Source organism: Vanellus vanellus (assembly GCF_965231255.1).
Source record: "Vanellus vanellus genome assembly, chromosome: 3".
NCBI classification, from domain to species: domain Eukaryota; kingdom Metazoa; phylum Chordata; class Aves; order Charadriiformes; family Charadriidae; genus Vanellus; species Vanellus vanellus.
The window spans coordinates 53,200,164-53,225,122 of NC_138907.1; the positions used below are offsets into that span (position 1 = coordinate 53,200,164).

Consider the following 24,959-nt stretch of genomic DNA (forward strand, 5'->3'; position numbering starts at 1 on the left):
AAATTATGTTGTTTATGTAAAATTTACTTTAATTTGACAAAAGTCAGTACTTGCGCTTTTTATTTCTGTTTCTGGAGCTGCTGTATTTGAGCAGTAAAGGTCGTAGTTCAATTTCTCATTACAGATAGCATGGATTTTGTTTTGTTGCGTGAGTTTGGTATTCACTGACTTTACTGAGAATTGCGTGGTGAATCTGCACCTATAATTTAAACTGGAATATCAAGCAACCAGATAGTACAGACTATTGGTCAAATACGGCTGCACTACTGCATAGACACCCTGAAGTCTTACTCTCTTGGGCAATACTGATTTTTTTTTTTTTTTCAGAAAATTCACCCCCTCTGACGGACTCTTTCAACAGTTCATCACAATACGGTGCAGCATATACAGAAAACTGCCCAAAATAGCAAGCAGTGGCATGCTGGCATTGTGCAGGTCAATACAATTCAGGGTTTGAGTGCTGATGTGTACTTGTTCAAGTCTGGTTTAAATATTGTTTTAAATAAGCAAAAAGCAAGCAAGGAAGCTAAACTGAATTGGCAGGTCAGTATTCCTGCTGATATTTTATGTTGTAAAGATTAAAAGACATACCATAGTAGAAAATGGCTAATGTGGTTCATTACTTCTAGCCATTTGACTTTAAAGCATCATTAAAAAAAACCAGTGAGTAGCAGCACAGCGAGGGCCAGAGTTGGGTGCAATGTGAGAAAGCCAGGCCAGCAGAATTTTCTCTAACCTGAGATGCTCTAGTTGCTGCCAGTAGTCATTTATGTGATCCTTTCCCAAGTCTATTGAAGTCCCTTTGCAGAATTTTTGCACAAGTACTTCACAAGAGCAAAAATAGTTTTTGTGTCTTTGGATGATTTTAAAATTAATTGCATAAAAACAGCTGGGCAACTAACATCTCTGGTAACTGACCAGAACAGGACAAGTATTGCGTCATGACAATCAAGCTTTGGTGAAACTTTCTTGATTATTAGATTCAGCAACCTTTTGAAAGCAAAAAACAAATAATAAATGTATAGGTCTTTTTATTGCCTACACCTTTCAGAAGTCAATCAAGAAAAAATAAATTGAACATAATACTGTTTGACAGGGGCATTAACCAGGAGAAAAGGGTATTTAAATTCTGAATATTTTTTTAAAAAACCCAAGAGATTTCTTATTGCAGATTAAGCTTTGCAAAAAAAAAGGGCACTTAATGTATCCTTTATGAGCACACAGTCTTTTTAACAAAGTATTACATTTTGTGTACATAGCCATATTTTTTGCTAGTATGAACATGTGTAAGCAGCATTGACTTAATTATAGCTATGCTAGTTTGCTTGAGCCGAAGGACTGCTCCACCATTTGTAGTTTTAGAGAGACTTCTAAAGACTTACAGGAAAGACCTTCACCATGTTGACCTTAGTACGTAAACTACATGCAAGTATTGTCTGGCCTGCTCCTTGGTTTAGCATCACCCAGCTGCAGAGCTGACCTTTGCAATCTAAATACATGCCTGCTGACTTTGAAAGGACAGAATTCAATAATTCTTGCTTTCGAATATATCTCCTTTTATTTTTTTTTCCAAAGGAATCTACATTATTTAAACACTCTAATATATCTCTTTTATAATATATCTCTTTTAGGGCATCCTCTCTCTTAGGAACGACTGAGGGAAATGGGGTTGTTTAGCCTGGAGAAGAGGAGGCTGAGGGGACATCTTATCAACCTCTACAAGTACCTGAAAGGAGGTTGTAGAGAGGTGGGGGCTGACCTCTTCTCCCTGCTGACAAGTGATAGGACGAGAGGAAATGGGTTCAAGTTATGTCAGGGGAGGTTTAGATTGGATATTAGGAAACATTTTTTCACTGAAAGGGTTATTAAACATTGGAATAGGCTGACCCGGGAGGTGGTGGATTCGCCATTCCTGGAGGTGTTTAGAAAAAGGGTAGATGTGGTACTTGGGGACATGGTTTAGAAGTGGTTTTGTCAGGGTAGGTTAATGGTTGGACTTGATGATCTTAAGGGTCCTTTCCAACCTCAGCAATTCTATGATTCTATGATTCTATATATTTGGTTTGCCTTGCTATCTACTTATCTAGATTACAGAAAAATATCATCTGGAAACTGATGTCATCAATATAGCATGAGTACAAGTAAAGAACCCCATGTAATTTTTTACTTCACTTTTTGTTTTTACCAGATATGTTATTTCTTACACCAATTGTTAGGTGGCCAGTACAACATATTCGGTTACTAAAGGGTTGTATCCCAATTTGTACGTATACTGCTGACTGCAGTTAACAGTATATTTGCAAAAAATAAATCATCAGATGTTTCAGTGTGTCCAACGGGATGAATGCTGCTTGTAGCATTTTGAAATAGAACTATAGCTAAGACATATTATACTTGCTGAGAAAAGTTCTGATACCTATAGGTAAGGCAAGGGAATAGCCACTGTGCATCTGTTGAACAAAAAGTCATCTGGTTTTCTTTGTTGGGGAAAAATGTTCCATGACTGAATCTACCCCAATCACAATAGATCATCCAAATGAGGTATTGGAAGGTATTGGAAGCAGAAGTATGAGTTAACGTGTCAGAAGATTACAGTTTACAAATGTGGCTCGAATGCATGATCAACATTGAGAATTCAGAATGTAGATAAATAAGGCCTTTTGTTAATAATAACTCAATAGGTAAACCTAGTGATTACAAACTGGTTTCACGAGAAGGTTTTGAGTCTGATGTGTGACTTCATGATTAATGGTAGTTACCAATAATTGTTCTTCCAGATAAAGTTGTCTGCCCACGTGAATCCCCTGCATTTTAACAGCTACAGATGTAAGGCTTGGGACTTGAGATGACAAATTCTTCACAGAATAGTTCTATCAGCTTTCTTTCTTTAAAAATTAAATCTTTCTTATACAAAGGATGATAGCTGTAAGCACAGTGTAGGCCTACAAATTAATGAAGCTTTAAGTTTGGTAACATTAGAAAATTATCTAGGTAACAGCAGAGAAAAAAACCCGCAATAATTTATGTTTACAAAAGTATTGCTCATGAAGGTTGTAAAAAAAATGTGAAAATGGATATAATAATACCCTTCTGTGGGATCTGTGAGAAAACATTTCTACATCTTTGACAATACACAAGCACAATCAGTCTTCCAAAGATAGGCTCCTGTGCTTGTATTCTGTAAATTACGTACTTGATATTCTTCATAGTATCTTTTTCTCTTTTCAATGAAATATTTATGCATTCCAGACACTCTCCTTAGTTTTGTCTTTGTTCATGTTCACATAACATCAAAAATGAGAAAAGGTCACCTGAAACATCAAAACATTTAATTAACACAAGCAGAGTGAAGTCACTTCATACTTTGAAATCATTGTCAGTTCCCATAAGAGTGACAGCGCTGTCACCAGCACAGAATTGCTTTTCACCGGAATAGACACAGACAGCAGAAAGGTGTATTTTTTACACCAATATCCCAATGAACTGAACAGGTTGGAAGAGACTTGGAAAATGACGTAACATACAAATGCACACTTATTACAGGATTTCAAACCTGGCGAGTTTTGTGTGAAAGTCTAGCCCGACTCCCTCTTCTTGCTACCCGGTTACCATTCCTGTTGTCACCAGGCACGGTGCAGGACTGTGCTCCTCCTGTCATACCTGCTCACTCAACAGAGCTGTCTGGGCTGGGTTGTGCCACGCTGAGTACTTGTGCCTTGCCTATGGAGTCCCCGCTGCTGTGTCCTGCTGTAGCTAGGGGCTGGCTGTGCTCTGGATGGGCACCTGCTATAACAAGCACCTCTGAGCTTCCCCTGCCACCTTCCCTTGCTGTGCAGGAGCGGCAGGCTAGCGTACACTGGCCTATATATATATATATATATAAATATATAAATTGTTGCTATATTGCAAGTACTGCCATTAGAGTGCTGCATTTCCAAGGTTTTAAAATTATTTTTCATATCAATGCTCCAGTCAAATAAAATTCTACGTGGAGCAGTCAGAAAAAAAGAGGACACATGTCCATTAATTTTCTAGGCATGAAGTGGTTATTCTCATGTATTTGAAACATTTTTCAGTTGCGAGCTCAGTTTAGCAATTAGCACTGTGGAAAGATACCCTTTGAAGGACACTGATAGATATTCTTACATGGTTATGTTCAGAGCTCACAAAAGGGTATGTGCTTTTCAGAATTAACAAGTGTTGATGCAGACATAAATTTTAAGTAGAGACATGGAAGTTACACTGTGTTCATAATGTAAATGCTCAGTTTGCATGGAGCTAAATATGAGGGGAAAATTTACATGCTTGAAGTTAAGCATGTGCAGAAATGATTGGGATTGCAGCTGCTGGGTGAAATTAAGCTCATCTAACCTTAAGAGTCTACAAGTTACTTGTGTAAATCTTACCTAGTTGTCTTAGACTCCTCAATTAATGGAGATAAGTGGATACCTTTTTTGGGCCTGTCTCCAGCAACGGGAATTACCCTGTGAAGGTGTTTATTTCCTCCTATTGACTAAGAAGAAAGCTTGCAATGAATATATTAGACTCATAGAGCCAATATTTAGATGCCTAAATTCAGTGAATTGAATCTCACCCAACTGTACCAGTTGGGGAAAGAAGAAATTTAAAATGCAAAGCAGGAAATAATAGTACAAACGTTATGTAGAAGATGTAGCACGCAATCCTACGGTAGAGGTACAGATGCTTGTAATTACAGTCAATGAAGACATTGTATTTTTCGATGATTCTCTGAGGCTAAAATTCAGCCAGGGCCTGTCCAACCCCACCCAGGAGCAGGCAGCCGGGGCACTGGAGCAGTCCCAACACAGGGCATCAGGCACCTCCTGGGAGTTGGGGATGGGCTGAAGCTGGGCCTGAAGGTGGGCCTGGCTCAGTGGGGCTCATGGCCGGGCAGGACTGTGGGGAGCTGGAGACTGGCCCTGCTATGGCATTGCTGGGGCAGGGGCTGACGGCCCCGGTGGCCAACATGGGGTCCTGGGCCATGGGGGGGCCCTGGGAGGGCGGGCAGGGACAATCAGAGCTGGTGGTGCTATCAGGGCCCTGGCACTTGCATTGTTTTTCAGTTGGCTGTATTTGTAACAGTAGTCATTTTTTTATTTCATTTTGCCAGTTTATGCAATATTAAAGGGTTGATTTAATTTTTCCTTCACTTTCTCACTGGAGAACATAAGTCATACACAGTGATAATTTTAAGCAAAAACAAAACCAGAAGCTAATTCTGTCTGAGAAAAAAATATGTGAAGACTTGGGTAATTAAATTGGTAGTAGTTAGAATCATAGTTTAATTACAAGTGTAGCTGAAAATGTGTGTTCAGACCAGTAGAAATCAGGGGATTTATTATGTTAGGAGACATTAAGCTGTCCTTCCTAGATTTTGCTTCTTTATTCTTCCCTTGGAGATATATATACTTATATGAACAGATTAAAAATATCTTTATATCTTTATGAAGAGAATATCATATTGTAAATAGTAACTTTACAGTTGCAAATTTCTGTAACTTTGAATGTACCTTTCATTCATAAGTGCGGTACATGGAGTTAAATAATAAAGCAATATGAGAATCAAGCAACAACAAAATTATTCAGACAAGTGATATGGAGGATGATGGAACATTTAGAAGCAAATAATATGCTTAAATTTAATTTAAATAATAAATGCTTAAATAGAAGCAAAGAAATTACTTGTGATGAGTTTACAAAGCTGCTAGTGCTGTGAACTGGGTATCATCCCTTCATAACTTAGTTTCCTGCTTAGACTCAGGTTCATTCCTAAGACATCACATTATTTTTATGAGTCTTATTGCTTTGAGGTCAATGGAACTACGTCAGAGAAAAAAGTGGGATAAAAATACCAAAGATTTGCATCAATTTTATATTTCTTACATCTTGCTCTGCCTTCACAGTAAGCAAAAACCTGTAACAGCCATTGTAGCCGAGAACATATGAAACACATAGGTTTGAATGTGAGCTCAAAGAGGGAACTAATAAACAATTTAGCTGCCATTTTATCAGTCTGCAGATGTCCTCAATCCTGAATTTTGGCTTCTGATAAAAGGCTTTTGTCCATGATTTTTCATCATTTCCGTTTAACGCTCTTATGTGTAATTGTTATTGATTGTTTTATTTAATATTCCCATGGTTCAGTTTATGTCTGTGGAAATTTCATGGATGCCTGTACTTTTTTAAGTAATAAATGGGAAGAGGGAAACAGAAATTTTTAGTAATTGTTGAGACCATTGATTATATATAAGGGTTTCTGTATTACAGAGGGTATAAAAACTAATCCTCAAAGCATTCTACACAAAATAGCAGAAATCTGTAAAGTGCAGATTATTTATTTCATGTGGCTCACGCTAGTTGCACATCAGAGACTTAGAAAATACATTTTTATTTTAACCTTTAGTGTGCACAGTTTGCCAGTGCACCTATTGGGTGCTGTGCTTAACTTGTAATAATTTTCAAGTTGCCATGTGTGTTTGCATATACATGAATATGTTGAGGGATATATGGGTGGTTTTGTGGGTGAGATGACAAATAGTTCTTAATGCTTTTCAGCAGAATAGGTATTTTTTAATGTATTTCTTTTTATTTATGGAATGGTTATTTGTCTACAGCCTTTGTCTCTAGTCACAGTGCAGGAATTCAACATCATCCAAGACTTCTTCAAAACTCTCAGATATTTGGTAAAAATGGGTCACAGCATTGGAACATGTTTTGGAAAGGTCCACTTACAGAACAGAAGAAATTAAAGTAGAAATAGGAAATACCAGAAATACATCCAGAAATATCCAAACAAAGAAAGGATAATGTTTTGATCTTACTTCTTTTTTTTTGTTTTCTGTGTTTCTTCATTTCCATTTTTTCCTCAAATTATTGTTTGACAACAATAATTTCTGTTGTTTCATCAAATTATTGCTTCTGCGATGTGAATATCTAAAAGGCCTTCTTACAGACAGCAGATTGTTAACGTGTTAATGTGTTAATATTGCATGCACCTGACATTTCTGAACTTGTTGCTGGAAAGCGTCATGCCAACAGTGACATGGTTTTTAAGCTCTCCTTCTCTTTCTTTGCTAGTAACTTCAGGATCTCTTGTATTTTAAAGCTTTAAAGATCTTGTCTTTTAAAGCTTTAAAGATCCAGTGGAAGCATGGAATATGAAAAGATTGAAAACTAGATTGGGCGAGTCTCTGAAAAACAGACTATACAAACTATTGTATTGGGAAGAGGATGCAGCAGTGGATAACTAGTAACAATTAAAATAAACATATATGTGTTTATATATGTGTCTATATATATCTTCATACTTCTACACATTTTTTTTGCAAAGATATTTGGTTCCAAAGTGTTTATAGTCTATAACATGGAAGAAAGTGAGAATGCATGTAAGCAGTTCACGTAAGGGAGTTTATATAAATTATGCATGAGGGCAGAATGGGATGGATTTCTGGGAGAAACAGACATTCAGGAAATATGATTTCAAGGAGAATGGAAAGAGAAGAAGTTCTTGTTAGGAAGCTTTCCCATCTTAAGGGATTTAGTGAATAATAAATTGGAAATGATAAGAGGGAAGAATGAAATGATTGGTTGAAGAAGAAGCTGTAAAGACTGCAAAAAGTGGAGACAAGCAGAAAGCAGTTTAGTTGGTGTTACAAAGCTAACATCTGCCAAAGGTTAACACACAGTATTACATGAAATAATAATTATCCTCTACAGTTAGAAATTCCTGGAGCAGTGTACAATTAATGCAGAGATTTTTTTACAATGAGTGTGGTAAAACACTGGCCCAGGTTGCCCGGAGAGGTGGTAGTTGCCCCATCCCTGGAAACATTCAAGGTCAGGTTGGAGGGGGCTCTGAGCAACCTGATCTGGTTGAAGATGCCCCAGCTCATTGCAGGGAGGTTGGACTAGATGACCTTTAAAAGTCCCTTCCAACCCAAACTGTTCTATGATTCTATATTTTCAGGGAAAATAACATGTGGAAAAAAAAAAATTACATAAGGGCTTGAGGATAAGAGAGAGGAACGGTGTTTTATGCAGTGACTTCTGATCTGAAACACAAAAGAAGTCAACAGCTCTGGACTACAAGTCAAGCATCAGGTCAAGAAGTTAGTTAGACAGAGTTGATACATTCAAGATCTGGATGATCTGGAAGACAGAGATGTAAATCCCAGTGAAAATGGACAGAAAAATGCTGCATAGCAGTGATATTGTGGTGGAAGTAGTAAGGACAACTTTAAGTGCTTTGAGAACAAGAAACGGAATAAAAAGTGAGAGCCTAAGCATGGGGGAAATAAGTAGAGAAAATTTAAAGTGATACAGGGGTTGTGTATCCTAGAAGTTGAGGAGAATAAGAACCCATTAATAAAAAATAACTCAGAGTTAAAACTCACACATTCAAATATGTGAATATCCTTGTGTGTGAGAAGAGGGAAGAGGTGGGTGGAAAGAAACCTGTAACAATATCGTAGGCTTTATAAAAAGGAAGGAAATATTAATATTCAATAAGAGACAATCCATTAATAGATAATTCTTACCATATGCTTAAACCTTGGCCACCTTAAACCTTGGCTACCTTTGAAAGGGCTTGCTGATGAAGTTGTATTGCTAGCGCATTCTCCACCTGTACCTCCTCTGAATGGAGATAAAGCATTTACCAGCAAGAAACTGATTTGAATGTCATTTAAATCACTTCCCTAGGTGGAAGTTATATCAGCAGAAGACTTATACTACTATAATTGTGTCTATAGTAGGGTTTTTCCTTTCTTCAGTTATGTTGCTTGCAAGTATAAAGGCTTTTACCTTTGTATCCTGAGACAGCTATGCCAGCAGGAGTTTTGAGTGTAGGCCATGCCTCATTGGCTTTGAGTGAAGCCACAGTGCTGATGGAGGTTTCCTGGCAACTGTCTCTAAATTCATTTGCATACTTGTAATGGTAGTCATTAAGAGTGAGAGGTAACTACTTGTAGTTGCATCAGCAGAAAAGCAGGTTGATAAAAATCGTAGTTCTTCCAACGTTCTGGAGAGAACTATGCTCTTAATTCCTTTTAAGGAATTTTCTTTGTTCACAAGCAGATGCTTCAATTTATGGTAAGAAGAATAAAGCCCAGATTGCTTTCACAGTCTGCACTTTTATCCCTTACCAGAAATTAGTCTAGTATTGTACAGAATTCAGTAGCAGCCTTGGATTTCATTGCCAGGAAGGTAATCACAGTCTGAACAGGTCAGTAAAGTGTATGGCATCTAGCAAGACATATTCTTTCTTACTGGCTGGTACAGATGTGAAAGTCTGCAGCAACTGAACATTAATCTGATTGCAAAGTTTTGGCAAATCGCTCCCCTGCCTGCATAGGTGGTTTGTGTATTATACTTGTGGGTGACAACTACATATTTGAGAAATGGGTTCTATTTGTGACAACCATCATTAAAGTCATCTGTGGTGCCTATGAAATCCTTCAGGGAGTCAGGGAAAACCTGTATTATGCTTAGAAATGAGTCCAAACCTGGTGTGTGAATCAGAATTCAGCTTTGGGTAGATCCAAGGTTTTGATGTGAGGCCCTCTTTTAACAGGCTTTTTGGTTTACACTAAGGGGCTGGTGGTATCTGGCAGACAGTGCTGCCCTTTTCGTCTTGCTTTTGTTTGTAGTCCTTTGGGGAAAGGGCTAAAATATTCGGAATATAACCTTTCTAAGTGTTCTTGGTAGCATGCTCTGAAATGTGGAAGGATTATTTGATAGATGGTTTTCAGCATTCTGGTGCCCGCAGAACCATGGCTAATCTTTCTAATCTTCTTTATCTATGGTAATCTGTATATTCTATCCTCTCTGTATCTATGTATCTTATGCTGAAACTGCACTGACAGGAAGCTCTAAAATGCCTATTTTTGTTTCTTTCCAACAGCTGGCTGTCCGGACTCCTTGATTAAAGAGCTTCATCACTTCAGGATTCTGGGAGAAGAACAGGTGAGTTAGCATCTCAAAGGCAGCCTCTTAATGTCATGAAAGATAGACGCTAATGAGACAGTTTCGTTTCTCTCCAGGGAGGCAGAGTGTATCTCATGACCCCCAATGACCTGAAATGTGGGGAAAAAAATCACACAGGAGATATATGTGAGATTTTTTTTTCATTCTATCCATCAGCCTTGACAGGTTATTAATTGGTACATCTGCTATCTGCCACAGCTTTTCGGCTTTCGACTACAGCAGTAAACAGGCTCTCTAATACAGCAGATAGACAAACAATCTGACTAAGGGATTGATACTTACAGCTACACATGATATTATCCATCTCTTTTTGTGGCCTTTTTTGTCTTTTAAAAGTGTTTCTCTTTCGTAATTATAGCTGTGCTTTTGTTGCAGATGGCGTGATGCACTTAACTTGTAAGAGAGAAGCCGCAACATACTTATTGATATAAAAAACTATTTGACAAAGTTTTATAGTAGATGGGACAGTTTTTACAAGATCTGATGGCACGGCACACTTGGTTATTTACTGTATAGAGGACAGGGTCAGACAGAACTGTCAGGGAGACCCTCCCGTTGAGTCAAGGTTTCAGAGAGGACCCCCTTGCTTTCTAAACTCCTTCTTATGAGGATTCTAGGTGAGGCTGGATCCAATCCTAGTCCCAGACTCAGTCAACGTTTTATGTCTAAAGGATTATATGTGCACAATTAATCCTTTATATCACTTAGCTAAGAATTTCAAAGTTTAGCGTGCTATAAACCGCTTACTGAGGATCTGTTGCGGCAAGAAATCTCTTAACCTCAAGGAGTAATCTTGAGAGGCATCCCTACTCAAGGGGAGATTCTGGCATGCAGCCACTGCCACGCGGGAGAGCTCAATGGGCTCTTGGGCTATTCACTATTTATGAGGGAATGATTGACTTGTAGTCATATTTGCATATTGACCATAGTACCAGTATTGTGATGAGGTGGGCACATTGCTCAAGCTAGCCCTTGGCTACTGCGTTGTTAGCTGTCTCTCTGAAATGACCTTTGAGCCCCAGATGCCACCATCACAACTAGATCCACCCGTTATGACCACCATGGATGGTTATCCCTTGGGCAGGGTTACAGGAGATAAAGATCAGGTTGGTGGTTGGGGGGAGCACACTGTCGCAACTTTGTACTCAGAAAACTATTTCTGTAGAGGGATCTTAGGAAAGCCAAAATGAAGTATGCTTTATAGCACTCACAAGATGGTCATAGTTATTATCTTGTCAATAATGAAATTAATGTACAGAGGTATTGAGAAAATGGCCTTAAATTTTGAGAGACAAGTTGAATTTTCAAATGCTTGATGCTTCTGACATTCAAGTTTTCTTTCTTTCTGAAATATCTCTCCTACTGAACTAGCTATAAAGCCTAACTGCCTGACACAGAGTTGCAGGTACTAGGGACTGAGGGCCCGAGAGCTCAACATTAGTGTGTTGTACATGAGAATCTCTTCATCTTTTAATGAACCTGGCACGAAGGGTCTTGCACAAGGTTATATGAGGGCTGTGACAGAGGCAGGAGCAGCTCCTGAAATGTTAATTCAAAGTCTGGTTTCTTAGTTTTTAGCTCAGATTATATTGTCAGGAACACCCTGTTGCTTCTCCTTTCCATGTCACTCTCCCCTTTTTTTTATTACAGTTAGGGCTGCTGGTACATTTTCTAGACTTCCAGTTTTCCTCTACCAGCCCCCCACTTCAGTTGTGATAAAGTCGAAAGCCCAGTTCCTCAGGGACTCAGCTTTTGCTCAGCAAGAAGGCAGCATGAAGGGGAGTGTGGGAGGGTTTGTCTGACAGGAGCGGGGAAAAAAAAAAAGACAGAAAACAGACTAGGCCAAATGAGATACTGGAAGCAGGAATCTGGTGAGATTGAGGATTTAGGAAAAGGAAATAAAACAAATTATGACCAGGATTGATGGGGCCACAAGACTGGTTAGAGCCAGTTGACAAATGGAGGGCTGAGTGAGGTGAAGCTTGGGGACACTAGAGAGATGGGGCTGGCTGGTGAAAGAGGGTAGGAGTAGAAACCAGAATGGTAGGGATAAGGGTCTGACAAGGAGCTGGGACCAAGGACAGGGAGGGAATGACCAAATATGGAAACTGGTGAATAAAGTGAGACCTATACTTAATAAGCTGCACGAAGAGGTGAAGCTACACAGAGTAGGAGTGGGACAAAAGGAGAGGTTGAAGGAAAAGTAGGGAACAGCTAAACAAAGGGGCTGTGAGTGAGGGAGAGGGCTGAACCAAACAGACCTTGATAGCTCAACTGGCAGAGCTCTGAAGATTGAGTTGTAGACCTCAGCCTTGCTCATGACCACTGACAGAGCAATATAACTTTTTTTTTTCTGTTTGGTTTTTAGAAAAGGAAGTGGTAGACATAAAAATGAAGGCTAAAAGAGTTAAGAGTACAAATGAATGATTCAGACATTAGGAAATGTCAGATTTAAGAAAGTTTATGTAATCTTAATACTTTCTTTGTACCACTTGCCTACCCTTACACCTTTGCACTAAAAGATTACTAAATTCTATGTTCATATACAAACTTCAGAAATGGGATGATATAAACCATGAGGAAGCACAAAAGAAAAGATAATTAATTTCTGTCCAATAATAAAAGAACCCTTGAAAATAGTAAAGGAGTTTGACGAGGAAAGCCTTGCTAATCGCATAAAACCAGTATTTTTGCCACTTGGAATATTTTTGGTATTCTTTCAGACTTCCATAATGAAATTACTCCTCTTTGTATTGAATACACTTAAACGGATAAGAAATTTTTGTCATCATGCATTAGGAGCATAAAATTATGCAGATGGAAAGTTGTTTTACAGAATGCGTCTGACCTGTAAACATTTGCCTTTCTCTGAAACTGGCTATACTAACAGGTTGTTTGGATACAGTGGTTATCATTGCGATCTTAACTGATGTCTTTCTTTGCAAGTAGTGAACGTTGTCATGAGGCTTGAATTATTCCATAAAACCATACAAGTATAAGGAATATTGCAATTATATCCTGTCCCTACAAAAGCATGGTTATCATGAGTCTACTGATGACCACAGTAGATCTTGCTTGAAGTTAGTGCACACTTTGAAAGTTAGGGAGAAGTTGGTGCAAAACCAAGGTAAAAAAAAAGTTAAAATACATTTAAATGAAGAAAGGAATTTCAGGCAAAGTCCTTATTCACATGGCTACCTAATTATTTCTTATATTTTTTTAGTTATATATTTGCTTTTTAAAAATATCTAAAGTGTGTCTTTTTCTGTCATCATGCATACTAGATAGAAAAAAAAATCATAATTACTGATAGCACTCTTTTATTCAGACTGCTTACAATTTCAGTATTATCAACCAACACATATTTTCTTCCACTCCAAGCAACAGTCTAAGAATAATAGGGGCATGTTACTACTTTTTGTCCAATCTTGATTTATTTTCTAAATGCTTATGTATTTAAGGACAGATTATAAAAGCAGAAGGGACTATTGTGATAATCTGTTCTGATCTCCTTTAGAATACACATTACATGACTTTCTTGGATTAATTCTTGTTTAAACTGGAGTATATTGCCTAGAAAAACATCCATTTTTTGTTTACAAATCACTTGCAGACATTAGATCCTATTATACCTCTCAGTAGTGAAAGACAAAATTCCCAGGCTCTTTTCTTTCCACCACTCTACCAGCACCACTATATAGCTCCCTACATTGCATATCTCCCATTCCTCAGTGTCCAGTGTACATTTCCCATTGTTTTTGTCCTGTCACAAGGCAATAGGTGATCTTCATAAATAATTACTTCAATCAGTGAATGCAACTCAGAAAAAGCCACCATACCCCTGAAACAGGACTAAAAAAAAATGCTTATACAGCAAAAGGGAGTCTGTCAGACTGTCAGCTAAGTACGTTTGAGGCAAAATGAAGGAATCTTTCAGTTTGAAGTCGACATTCCCATTAAAACTTGTGTGTTCCAGTTAAACCAGTGGCTGCCCAATAAGGAATAACATGTCCCTTCTAGAGATTTCTATTTATTGATCTAAGAGGTGCCTTAGTGCTTTTGGATGTGGATGGACACAGCTCAGCTTCAGCTCACAATCCGTCACACTGCTTCCCAGACCGAAATCCCATTCTGCAATTGCGGGTAATAGTTTGTTCCTGGAAAAATAACTTTACATGTGACTGTGCTGAAGAGTAAGTTGTTTGCTTAAACCCAGTTTACCAGCAGTTCAGATACCCATGTAACATGAACTTAACCATCCACGTTACATGTTCATTACTTCCTCTTCTCAAATTGTTACACGCTTTATCACTGATGTTCTATGTTCTTGGTTTTCTTGCAAGTCATTGATAAAAATTTTAGGTGGCATAAGGCCAAGAATCAATACCTTCAGGACCTTTTTGGAAACACACCTGCTTAATAATGATTGCCCATTTAAGATTATATTTTAGACATGCCAGATAGCTAAGTTTTCATCCATTTAATATATGGCATGTTAATTTTGTATCACTCTAGACACTTAATCAAAATGCCAGGTGGCAGCAAGACAAAAGCCTTAGAGAAGTCTGCTTCATCAACTCTTTTACCTTTATCAACCAAATTTCAGTCAAATTAAAGTCAATCAACTGTTCCTAATACAAACCCCTGCTCTCTACCTTTTGTTCATTGACTACTTGCTTCCTGTAAATGCTGACCATATATAATTTTTGTTGATGTTATTAAGAGAGAAAGATTTTGAGCGGCTTGCAGGATCAAACCACTTGAAAACATGTGGCTGCCTGTCTATCTGTCTATTCAAATAAAATGTTTCTTTATCTAAATGTAAGCATTGAAGGAAAACTAATGCTGAGGAAAAAAAAGGCTTTGTGTTTAGCTTGAAGCATGAAGAGTTGCTGATTAATATTTTCTAAAATGAGTTCTATAACAATAAAACAGTTGTCCAAATAGTCAAACTTCTTGGTGGTCTCCTGGACAGGTAGAACTCCCATGCCTTCTATTCCCTCAGGAATGTACCCTATAGGTAATTCATTCTAGCTGAAAAATCTGTTTTTTTAGGGTTTAGTTAGTTGCAGCAAGTTAGCTTTTAAAGAGGGAATTGTTTTTAGACTTTATGGAAAGAGGTCATCATAGTCTGAGTGGTGATACAGAAGAGTACAACCTTCCCTGGTACGTGATATGCATTGTGGATACCTGACATACCACATAAAACCAGCTTGCGGAGTGATTGGCTTAATATGCAACAAAAAAACGTTTAGCAACAGATTGCTACCCCACTTGATACTTGACCCTTTGAGAAGGTGCCAGAGAGTCTGACCTAGAAAAGTCTCCAAAAGCAGCTTCGACTCGTTTGCTTTGGACCTCCTTTTCACAGGCTCTCCCAGTGCACAAAGGTCTGTACAAGGCAGAGAGAGTGTCCTGGACATGCAACCCCAGGAAGGGTAAAACCTGAAGATTTCTAACCGTCCTTAGCCCTGTTGAGTTCTTTCTTGCAATTTGATCTCACTGTTCATAATCCATCATTTTCCCCTAGCATAATGGATGCAGTCCAACCTGCTGGCTGACTGCTTCACTTCATAGGTACCCAAGATACACTCAGGATTGGGATGAAAGATTCATTAACTGGGAGGCTATTGAAAAATAGCACAATGTAAGAAAACTAGTCTCCTGCAGTAGCCATTTGCCCTGTCAGGCTGGCTGTCTCTGCAAGTAAATGCAAATGATTCTACAAGTGGTGACAGTACGAGCTGCTTACAGAAACATGTTAAAGATGCACTAAATACGGGCTCTGTCCAGGTACGGTGGAAGGCAGCTAATTCAACAAGCCAGTGCCAGAGACAGCAGAGAGAACACTTTAATTCAGACCTAAACACTACAATATATCAACATAGCAAGATGACTTGCAGTGAACTGTTACAGAGTCTCCCTAATGACTCTCTGAGAAACTTCCCTCTTCTCCCCAAAGTGATAGAAAAAAAAAAAAAATCTTGTTTAATTGTTTAAATGGAATATTGTGATTCATGAATAAAATAGCAGCTACATCTGAAGGCTGGAAGGGAAAACAAATCACGCAAGAGCAAGCAATCTGCTGCTATACCTGAGTGCCCCCAACAGGTCACAGCACAGATGAAGCAGGAAAAGAAGCTGCTAAGTAATGTATAGCTGCGCTTCTCTGCTATATCATCTGCTGTGACAACTTTGCAGAATGTATTGGCCAGTTTCTTGATATTTTGACAGGGGAATGATCAATTTTAACAGATCTCTCCTATCAGCTGCTACTGCAAGTCATATCACTGCTCACTTTTTCTTTAGAAATGCTGTGGGCGTTTCTATCCCCGGAATCAAAGCGAGCCTCAATGGGGGTGCTTGGTTTTTTTCTCCCACCCACCCCCCCACTCCCCCCCCCCACGTTTCCTTGCCAGTTGGGGAAAACTTACGCAAAGGAATACCCTGTTTTGAAAATCTGCCGATGCACATCCCCATGCTGTTCAAAGGTGGTGTGGGCTTGTGCTAGGTTTTGCTGTGAGCTGTAACTTTAGGAAATATGGAAATCTAGTATTAAAAGAACACAGTGTGGGCAGAAATCATTTGACGTGAATTGAGGTTTTAAAGGAATTTGTGTACAATATGTGTGTGTGGCAAGGGGAAAGTTCTTTTGACTTTCTTTTTTGCTTGCAATATATGCTAGAGGATTTTTTTTTTAAGTATGTGTTTCAGAACGTTAATGTAAAGTCAGTTTTAAACTAATTGATAGATATTTACCCATTCAAGCAAAAGTAATGTCATGTGACAATTCTAATTAATCAGCTGAATTTAGTGCAGGAAACTGTCAAATATGATCCACAAAGTGCTTCTGAAGTATTTGTGGGTCAAGATTTTTTGATAATTACACTTGGAAAAAATGTAAGATACCTCTCGATAATTCACATGAAGTTAAAAAAAAGAATACTTTTTCACTGAATAATTTCTCCAGTTCATAATTACTTTGCTATTTTGATAGTATTCTCAAATCTGTATTTTTACCAGTGCCATTCCCTACAACTCTGTGCTTTCCCACCTAGTCCTCTAGATTCAGCTACTGCTCAATGGGAGCAATACCTACATGCCTCTCAGTTTCTTCCACTTTTCTGACTAATATTTGATTTCTGTCCATCTCATTTCGTTCACCTTTGGGATTTGTCATCACCTTCCCATCACTCCCTCTCTAAAACTGAGCTACCACATTTAACTCCTGACCCTCTTTACACCACATTTTTTTTATAGCTGGAACTACACAACAAACTTTACAGTCTTGCAATTTCATATGGCCGGTGATGTGTCTCTCTCTTCTTTTCATGCAATATCTGCTTTGAACGTCTCCTAACCACCTTCTTCCCTGACTTCAGAGGTAATTCAAATCCATGTGAGTTCCTCAGCTTTGTCTCTCCTGGATTATCATAACTTTATCCTCTTTGAGTTCTTGTTATAAGCAGAGCATCTCTACTTTCTGACTCCTTTTGTAACTTCTTGTTTGTGTACTAGACAAGAAAAAGTAATTTCTTTTTGGTTCAACAGCTGAAATAAAAATGATGAGAAAGAAGGGAGAACGTACTTGTGATGAAAACTAATTTAAAGGATATTCTTTTCCTGTAAAAACCAAAAAATATGTCATTTTGTGTAGGATCCAAATTTCCATTTTTTTACTTGTCTGTAACAACTATCAATGCTCGTAGCAACTTGAGTGCTTATAAAAATAAATACAGGAATTCTCTTCCACCCAGATTTCATTAAATTCTGAGAGAGCATTTGAACCCCAGTGTTCAGGGTCTCAGCTGGATGTAGAAGTTGGGACTTCTTCCATCCCTTGTATAACTTCAATTTGCTTTCATGGAATATGCATGTATTCACTCCTGTGACCTGCGGAATTCCTGGGAGCCAGTATCTGCTCCAGTGAATCTCAGTTGCACAATTTGCAACAGCATCAACTGAAAAGATTTCCTTGCATCATTTACGGCCTTGGTGGTTGTCATTTGTAGGGGTGAAAGGAATGTGGATCTGAGCTCCACAAAGGCCAGAAGGAACCCAGTGTTCATGTCGAGCATTCAGTCCATTCAGACTGACCCCACAAATACCTGCTGGGAGATCACAAACTTACAATAGTTTGTAAATATGGTGACAAGCCATACACTGTTCTTAATCTACTTTCTTCACTGCTTCTTGTAGTATATGCAGTTTGATTTCTGCTACAACCTGTTGCAGTGTCCTGTCTTTTCAGCATTCTTTATTTTCTATTTTCATACTTCTCACTGTGTGCTTTCTTTCATATCATTCTGCAAACTGCAGTCTTCCCTTTCTTTCCCCCTCTCTACTCTAGTTTACTTTTGTCCATGAATTGTGTTGCACTGGTTCAGTCACGGGTTTCTTCTCTAAGCATTTTCTTGAGACTGCCTTACGCAGTTTTCCATGACTCTCCAAAATCGGGCAAATTCCAGCCCAGACCCTTTCAGGTCTCTTTTGTGGTGCTTCTATGGAAACAAGAAGGAGCTGATGCTTTGAACTTGCTCTTCCTGTCATGTCACTGGCCAGCAAAAGAGCCCAGTAACTCAGGAAAAATAAAGTAAGGGTGCTCCATGAAGAGCCATGTCAGTCCATCTCTTTCTAATCTGTATTTCAGATAACACTTTTTTATATTTTTACTAGTCCCATGAGTACTAAGGGTTTCGTACTTTAAGTTGCCTAATTACATTATGGAACTAGTTCTTTCTTTCTTTTTTTCCTTTTTTTTTTTTTTGTTTGTGTATAATACATATAAATAAAGTGCTTAGTCTACATTATGGACTAATAGCCTCCGCAATCTAATTTTGAAACACACAGATGGTTATTTGATTTATAGGAGCAGTAAAAACAATCTGACTCCAGAAAGTAGATTTTCTTTCCTCTGAGACCGTTACATGCAGTTAAAAGAGCCAAGTAATTCAATTACCTTTCAGAGATTAGAAATTTTGGCTTTACATCTACTGTTGAACTTTTGTCCAAAGTTCCCTACAAGGCTAGTACTGAGCAGATGCTTTTAGGTGCGAGGAAAAAGGGCGAAATAAAGAAAACTGTGCCCAAAGTGTAAAAGCAAATTTAAAATAGCACAAGGCGCATGTGCTGTGGCAGGGGACGTTGGAATAGATGATTTTTTTAAGGCCCCTTCCAACCCAAACCACTCTATGATTCTATGATATTCAAGCATAATTTGCAAATTAAATAACATGGCAAGGAATCACTGTGTTCACAAAGTGTATTTTGCAATCCGGGTGCATTCCAGTTTTGTCTTAGTATCTGAATCTCAGTGTAACTGAAAAGACTGCAATCCACAGTTAAACGTGTTTTATTCCTGTGTCAGCCCAATGATCTCATTTATACTACCCTTGATTTACAACATCAAATGATTGAATTTCCACTGGTTGAAAACCCAGTACCATTCTAAGACTCAAGGGAAACCATCCCACTCCAGAAAGTGGGAAGCAGGGAATAAATGGTTACAATTATCCAGCCTCCACATCTATGTCATACTATAATTTATAAAAATAATTTCTAAAGGTCCTGACAAGTCTTTATGAGCAAAGATTGCATGAAAGAACTTCATGATATGGTTGAAATACTGTAAGTAGAGCTGGGAATTTCTTCCACTCAAAATTTGATTCCATTAAAAGCATAGAATTGGGTTGACTGGAACAATTCACAAACTGAGGGGAAAGTTCATGACAGGATGCAGTTTTCAGAGAGAAAAAAACAGAATGTTTTATGACTACTTTCTTCATATACCTTTAGCTGTTTTAGCACTAGTGGTTTGGAGTAGGTCATATTTTTAAAGCCTTTTTTTTTTTTTTTTAAATAGGCACTGAAATATATGGTTCTATGGTAAATCCGGCAACTATTTACCTTCCTGTATTTCTGAGGACCTTATTACAGTAGCATATAAATGCCTGACATGCTTTGCTCAAAAGCTGCTTTCTAGCAGCAGTAGACGGCTGGTGATTTCTGTGTTATTTTAATGCCCCTCATTACCATAGTATTTGATGTCCTCATGACTATTAATGGATTTTGCCTCTTAACACTACAGTGAAATCAGCAAGTATCATTCTCCCTCCTTACAAACGGAGAACTGATGAGAAGCGTAGATTAAGTGACTTACGTGAAAACCACAGGAAGGCTGTGCTGCTGCCAGGAATTGAAATCAGGTGCCATGAATGCCAGTTCAGTCAAGTTCCCCATATATTAAACTTCATAAGAGGTTTTTCCTAAAAATAATTGGCGATATTTTTCCTCCTTGTAGCACGCAGAACTGTTTTACACACGATGAGTGCATCTCTAAATAGGAGGCACATTGGTAATAATTGAATAATAGATATTGTGAAATATTTTGGATGTAGGGAAGAGTTAGATTCATCTTTTAATGGCAGGTCTTTATGTGTTAGATATCTAGCCTAAGTTATTTTTCTCAGCTTCAACTACAGCACTTCCACACGGTGATTCATCCTACCTGCGTTAGATATCACACATAAGTCAGGATAACTTCCCTTCCCGGGATCTTGTTTCTTCTCATTCAGTATAATTGGAGCCTTTATGACTTGTTTAGGTTAGATGTTTAATTTTTTAAGAGCTACAATTGTGTGAGGTTGTTCAAAGTCTAAGCTATTTAGGTACCAAAACCTTGGCTTCAGAAATAGCTTAGGCCGGGTGACTGAAGATCAGAATTATTGGAACTGAAGCAGCTATTGTGGAAGTCACCTAATTTCAGGTGTCAATATCTAGAAAATTCTCTGATCTCTCTTTATCGTTAATAGAACAGGGCACTCCAGGGCTCAGTTCTTCTCATGCTGATGTACAAATCTAAAAGAGAAAAGACGAATTGCATCCTATCTCTCTTGTTAATTATAAAAGGAGTCCAAGCAACCTGCGCAACTATAGGCATCATCACTGCAGAATGAGCGTTTTGATCCTTTACAAGCCTTTTACAAATGCACCATTAAAGTGAGTCGGTTTGTTTCAGGCTACTGAATAAAGAATATAAATCCACGTATGTTATGACTGTAATCCACGTGTGTATGACGGTGTTATGGCAGCAAACATGTATACGTTCTGCCACTACATTTTTCAGTTGGATGCTGGGTTTTAAGTGAGCTCCTGTACAGGCACAAGGAAAAAGAAATTAGAAAATGACATCTTAAAAATATATCTGGACTTTGAAGGTAGAAAACAGGTTGGTAACTAGATGTCAAGATGTACAAATGCATTTAGTAGGATCTTTCCTGCCTTCAAATTGATCATTTTTTTGGCTTTTATATTATGAAAATCACAGAAGAGATTGCTATGCTGATTTGGCATGAATCCTGTGCTGAACCAGTATAAAATGTCAAATTTGTTGGACAGAATATGACGGCTTTGTCCACTCTGCCAGTAGGTAGACCAGACATTTCCTTTCTGTAACTTTCTCTAAAATGACAGATCTATCTTTCATTTTTGTGTATCAAAAAAAAACAAAAAAAAGGAAAGGAGATGGAAGGAATCTCTTTGTGCCCTTTTATGCTAAGTTAATGACTGGCAAGCACATCCTTTTTTTTCAGCTGAGAATTTATAATGGAAATGCTGACAGAGTCTCAGCTACAGTGTCACTGGCGTTTGCCTCCATAATGAGAAGCTGCTAACAATGCCACGTTCAGCACAATGTTCCCTCTTAACGGGGTAAGACAATCACCATCGTCACCTTCAGGTCCAGTCTCTGCCCTGAAGAAAAATGAGGTCAGCAGAGAGTTTTGCAGCTGTGGTTACCCATATTTCTTTTGAAGGCCAGCAGAGTGTCTCAGAGCCCTCAGCGTGTGTTTAGTGCAAGGATCGCAAGCTTTGCTGAAAATTGATAGAATCCAAGGAAAATATCCAATGTAACTACTCTAGGTTCAAGCGTAATAATAAAACAGAAAAACACTTGTTGAGCCCTGCATTCAAGGAGGCTTTGCAGACATCTTGTACATTTCTCAAAATACTGCTATCTTTCAGATCCAAGATCCTTAATTCAGGACTTCTGGCTGTCTTTCACACACTCAGTGACATTTTGAAAGCTTTCTCTCCTTTTAGATTTTGCTTTTCTTTGGAGAAGAAGTTTGTTTGGATTTTTTGTTAGCTGACAAAGGTGGATACTTCCAGTTTGGTAAACTTTTTTTTTTCTGTGATGCAACACTTCTATGTATATATGGTATAGTGTTTTAAGAAGTCACATACTATTTTTAAAAAAACAGTGTAACAAGGTGTGTTATGGCAACATTTGTAGAATCTTCTTAAATGTACCCACAAAATATGCAGTGGTGCCCCTGTCTTTGTAATTTAAAATTCTTCTTCATATCCTTTGTGTATGAGGTTTTGGTACTATTACTTCAGTTTTCCTTGTGGTATTTCTTTGGAGAGGGGTGCAGATTGGTGAAAGAATTTTTCATTTGTCCCCCCAAAAAAAGGGAACAGGATTTTCATGAGTAGTTAATGGGATAAAAGTTTATGAAGCACTAAATACTGTTGTGAGTGCTGTAACATAAAGCTCTGGTTTGTTCCTTTAGTACACCATAAAGTCATTCCACTCGCAGAGAAAATTCATACTACTCCCTCCCTCTTTGGCCTTTTGGATTTTCCTGTTTTCTTTGGGGCCGTTAGGACCAAATGCTTTCATTTATTTCAGTCTACAGTAGACCAGATTTATAGGGGAATCTGAGGCCTGGTTTACAATGGTTATATAGCCACTAGTGTGGAACTGCACCAACACAGTACCCTACAGCGGATGTGATTTACATGTACGCAGCATGATTTGTACTTGCTCAGCTTATCTCAGGCTGAAAGCAGGGTAAGTTAGACCAGGGAAAGTTACTGCAATGGCATCAGTCATTTTAGAATAGGATTTTTTGTCAGTGAGGACACAGTGAGCACGTTATTTAATGTTGCTCTGTGTCAGTGTCTCCATCATTAAAATGGAGGCATTTCCATCGCCTTTTAGGCTATTAGGATGGAACTAGATGAAAACAGCAAAAACTAAGAAAATTTCCTGGGAGACCCTGGAAAAGAACTACACCTAACGTTGAAATAAATGTATATCAGAGAATTATTTTGCCAATCAGTCCCATGAAATTTATCTTGAGAATAAGGTTGGCTGGTCAATTTTTACAACCCTTTAGGTCTAAAACAGTATACTGTACTTTTAGCTATAGATCCCTGGGGGGTTTGTGGGTTTCTTTTCAATCTGTATACAGCATTTATCAGCATCTGTTGTTGGACTATACTTATGATGTTTACAATCATTTTTTTATATCAATATAAGAGTTCTTGAGGTTACTTACAGAAACAGTCTGCTGTTTTCTTGCTTTCAATATCCCACACAATTTTCTGGTGGTGAAAATGATAGCTGCAAGTCAGAAAATGATGCATATGATGTGAGTTGGAGCGGAGTGACGCCCCATTTAGTGACACTTCCAAGTTCTAGACATTGACAAATAGTCTGGACTTAGAATGTGAGACGTTGGGACAGCTGACTTGATTATGTGGAATAGATTCAAGCTCAAAGTTTGGGGGAAAAGTTGCATGCCATTGGAACTTTAACACCAGTCTGTTGTGTTGTAGTACAACCGCTACCAGCGCTATGGGGCCGAGGAGTGCGTGCTGCAGATGGGAGGAGTGCTGTGTCCAACTCCCGGCTGTGGAGCAGGTTTGCTTCCTGAACCAGGAGTGAGGAAAATTGTATGTGAACCAGGCAATGGAATTGGCTGTGGGGTAAGAACACACATTTTTCCTACTAGTGGTGTGGGAAACAATTCATATTGTTCGATGTTAGAATAAGAGAGAAATGTTTTTGTTTTCCTTTTCCATCAGTGACTTTGAATTGTCCTTCATACCAGAGTGGGATACTGTAGCTCAGTATATGATTTAAATATGCCATCATGGCTTAGGAATGATGACTTCATTGTGTAGACTATGTCCATTCCAGGATTCTTTGCTTTATTTGGTTTAAGAAGTTGCTGAGTAGTAACAGTAAGAAATTGAACTGTGCAAATGACAATCCAAATGCACTTTGACTTTCTTCTCCAAGCACTCAACAGAAACAAACAAGATCTTGGGCAAACCATTCATTATTATATTAACGGCAACTTTCTTTATAAATCATAGGAAAAGGGGAGAGAGAGAATGACCACTCTGATTCTGCAGTGACATTGCTTATGTATGTTAAGATACATGATGTAAGCAAATACAGAAATATTTTTGTTTTCTCATAAAAGTTGCTTTTAGGAAGGGGGAACACACAATTAATGGTGGATTTCTGGAAAACTTTCGTGGTTCAGGCTGGACCAGCCACTGAGATGAAAGAGATGACACATGAAAATGTTTTTGCTAAGAGGTCAGATCATATGGATCGGTGATTTTTTTGGCAGTAGAAAAAGCAGGAACTTTACAAGAGTCAAGGTTTGGGGGAAATAGAAATATGTAGAGAGAAATCTACGTATAAAAGAACCTATTAAATGTTAGGTCAGAGTGACTAACTGATGTTTGTACTCAGTGACTCTTTCCATAGTTGGCATTATTACTGAATTCCATGCAGGCTATGAGAGAAGAGAAAATATCTGTATTTATGAAATATTATCATGCTCTTGCTGTTGTCTTTCTGGTGGAAAATGCACTTTTTATTGCAGTTTTGATGTCGCCCAAACTGATACCATGGAAGAATAATAGTTTGTCGAACTAGGAAGTAGCAGTAACTTGTCTTCTATGAGTAGGTTAGCATCTGTCGACCTTGGTAAAACATCCTATCTGTCCATGCAGTGGTGCATGTAAAACAGAGTACTCCCCAGACTCACTGAGCAGACATAGGGCTATAAAATAAAGCAGAAGGTGGGAAAGTATCAAGAAACAAGACCGAGTAAACAAAAAGTAATGCCTCTGGATTAACTATTAGGAAT

The 24,959-nt window shown here is 38.3% G+C and overlaps 1 protein-coding gene across 1 annotated transcript in view; it reads left to right on the forward strand.

The window, feature by feature from the left end:
* Nucleotides 1-24,959, forward strand: part of PRKN (parkin RBR E3 ubiquitin protein ligase) — a gene marked incomplete at its 5' end in the record, with an annotated part of 803,812 nt that overhangs the window by 660,632 nt on the left and 118,221 nt on the right. Inside the window, 2 exon segments of the mRNA XM_082480710.1 lie at nucleotides 9,923-9,984; nucleotides 23,629-23,778. Of these exon segments, the coding sequence (XP_082336836.1) occupies nucleotides 9,923-9,984; nucleotides 23,629-23,778 (212 nt within the window).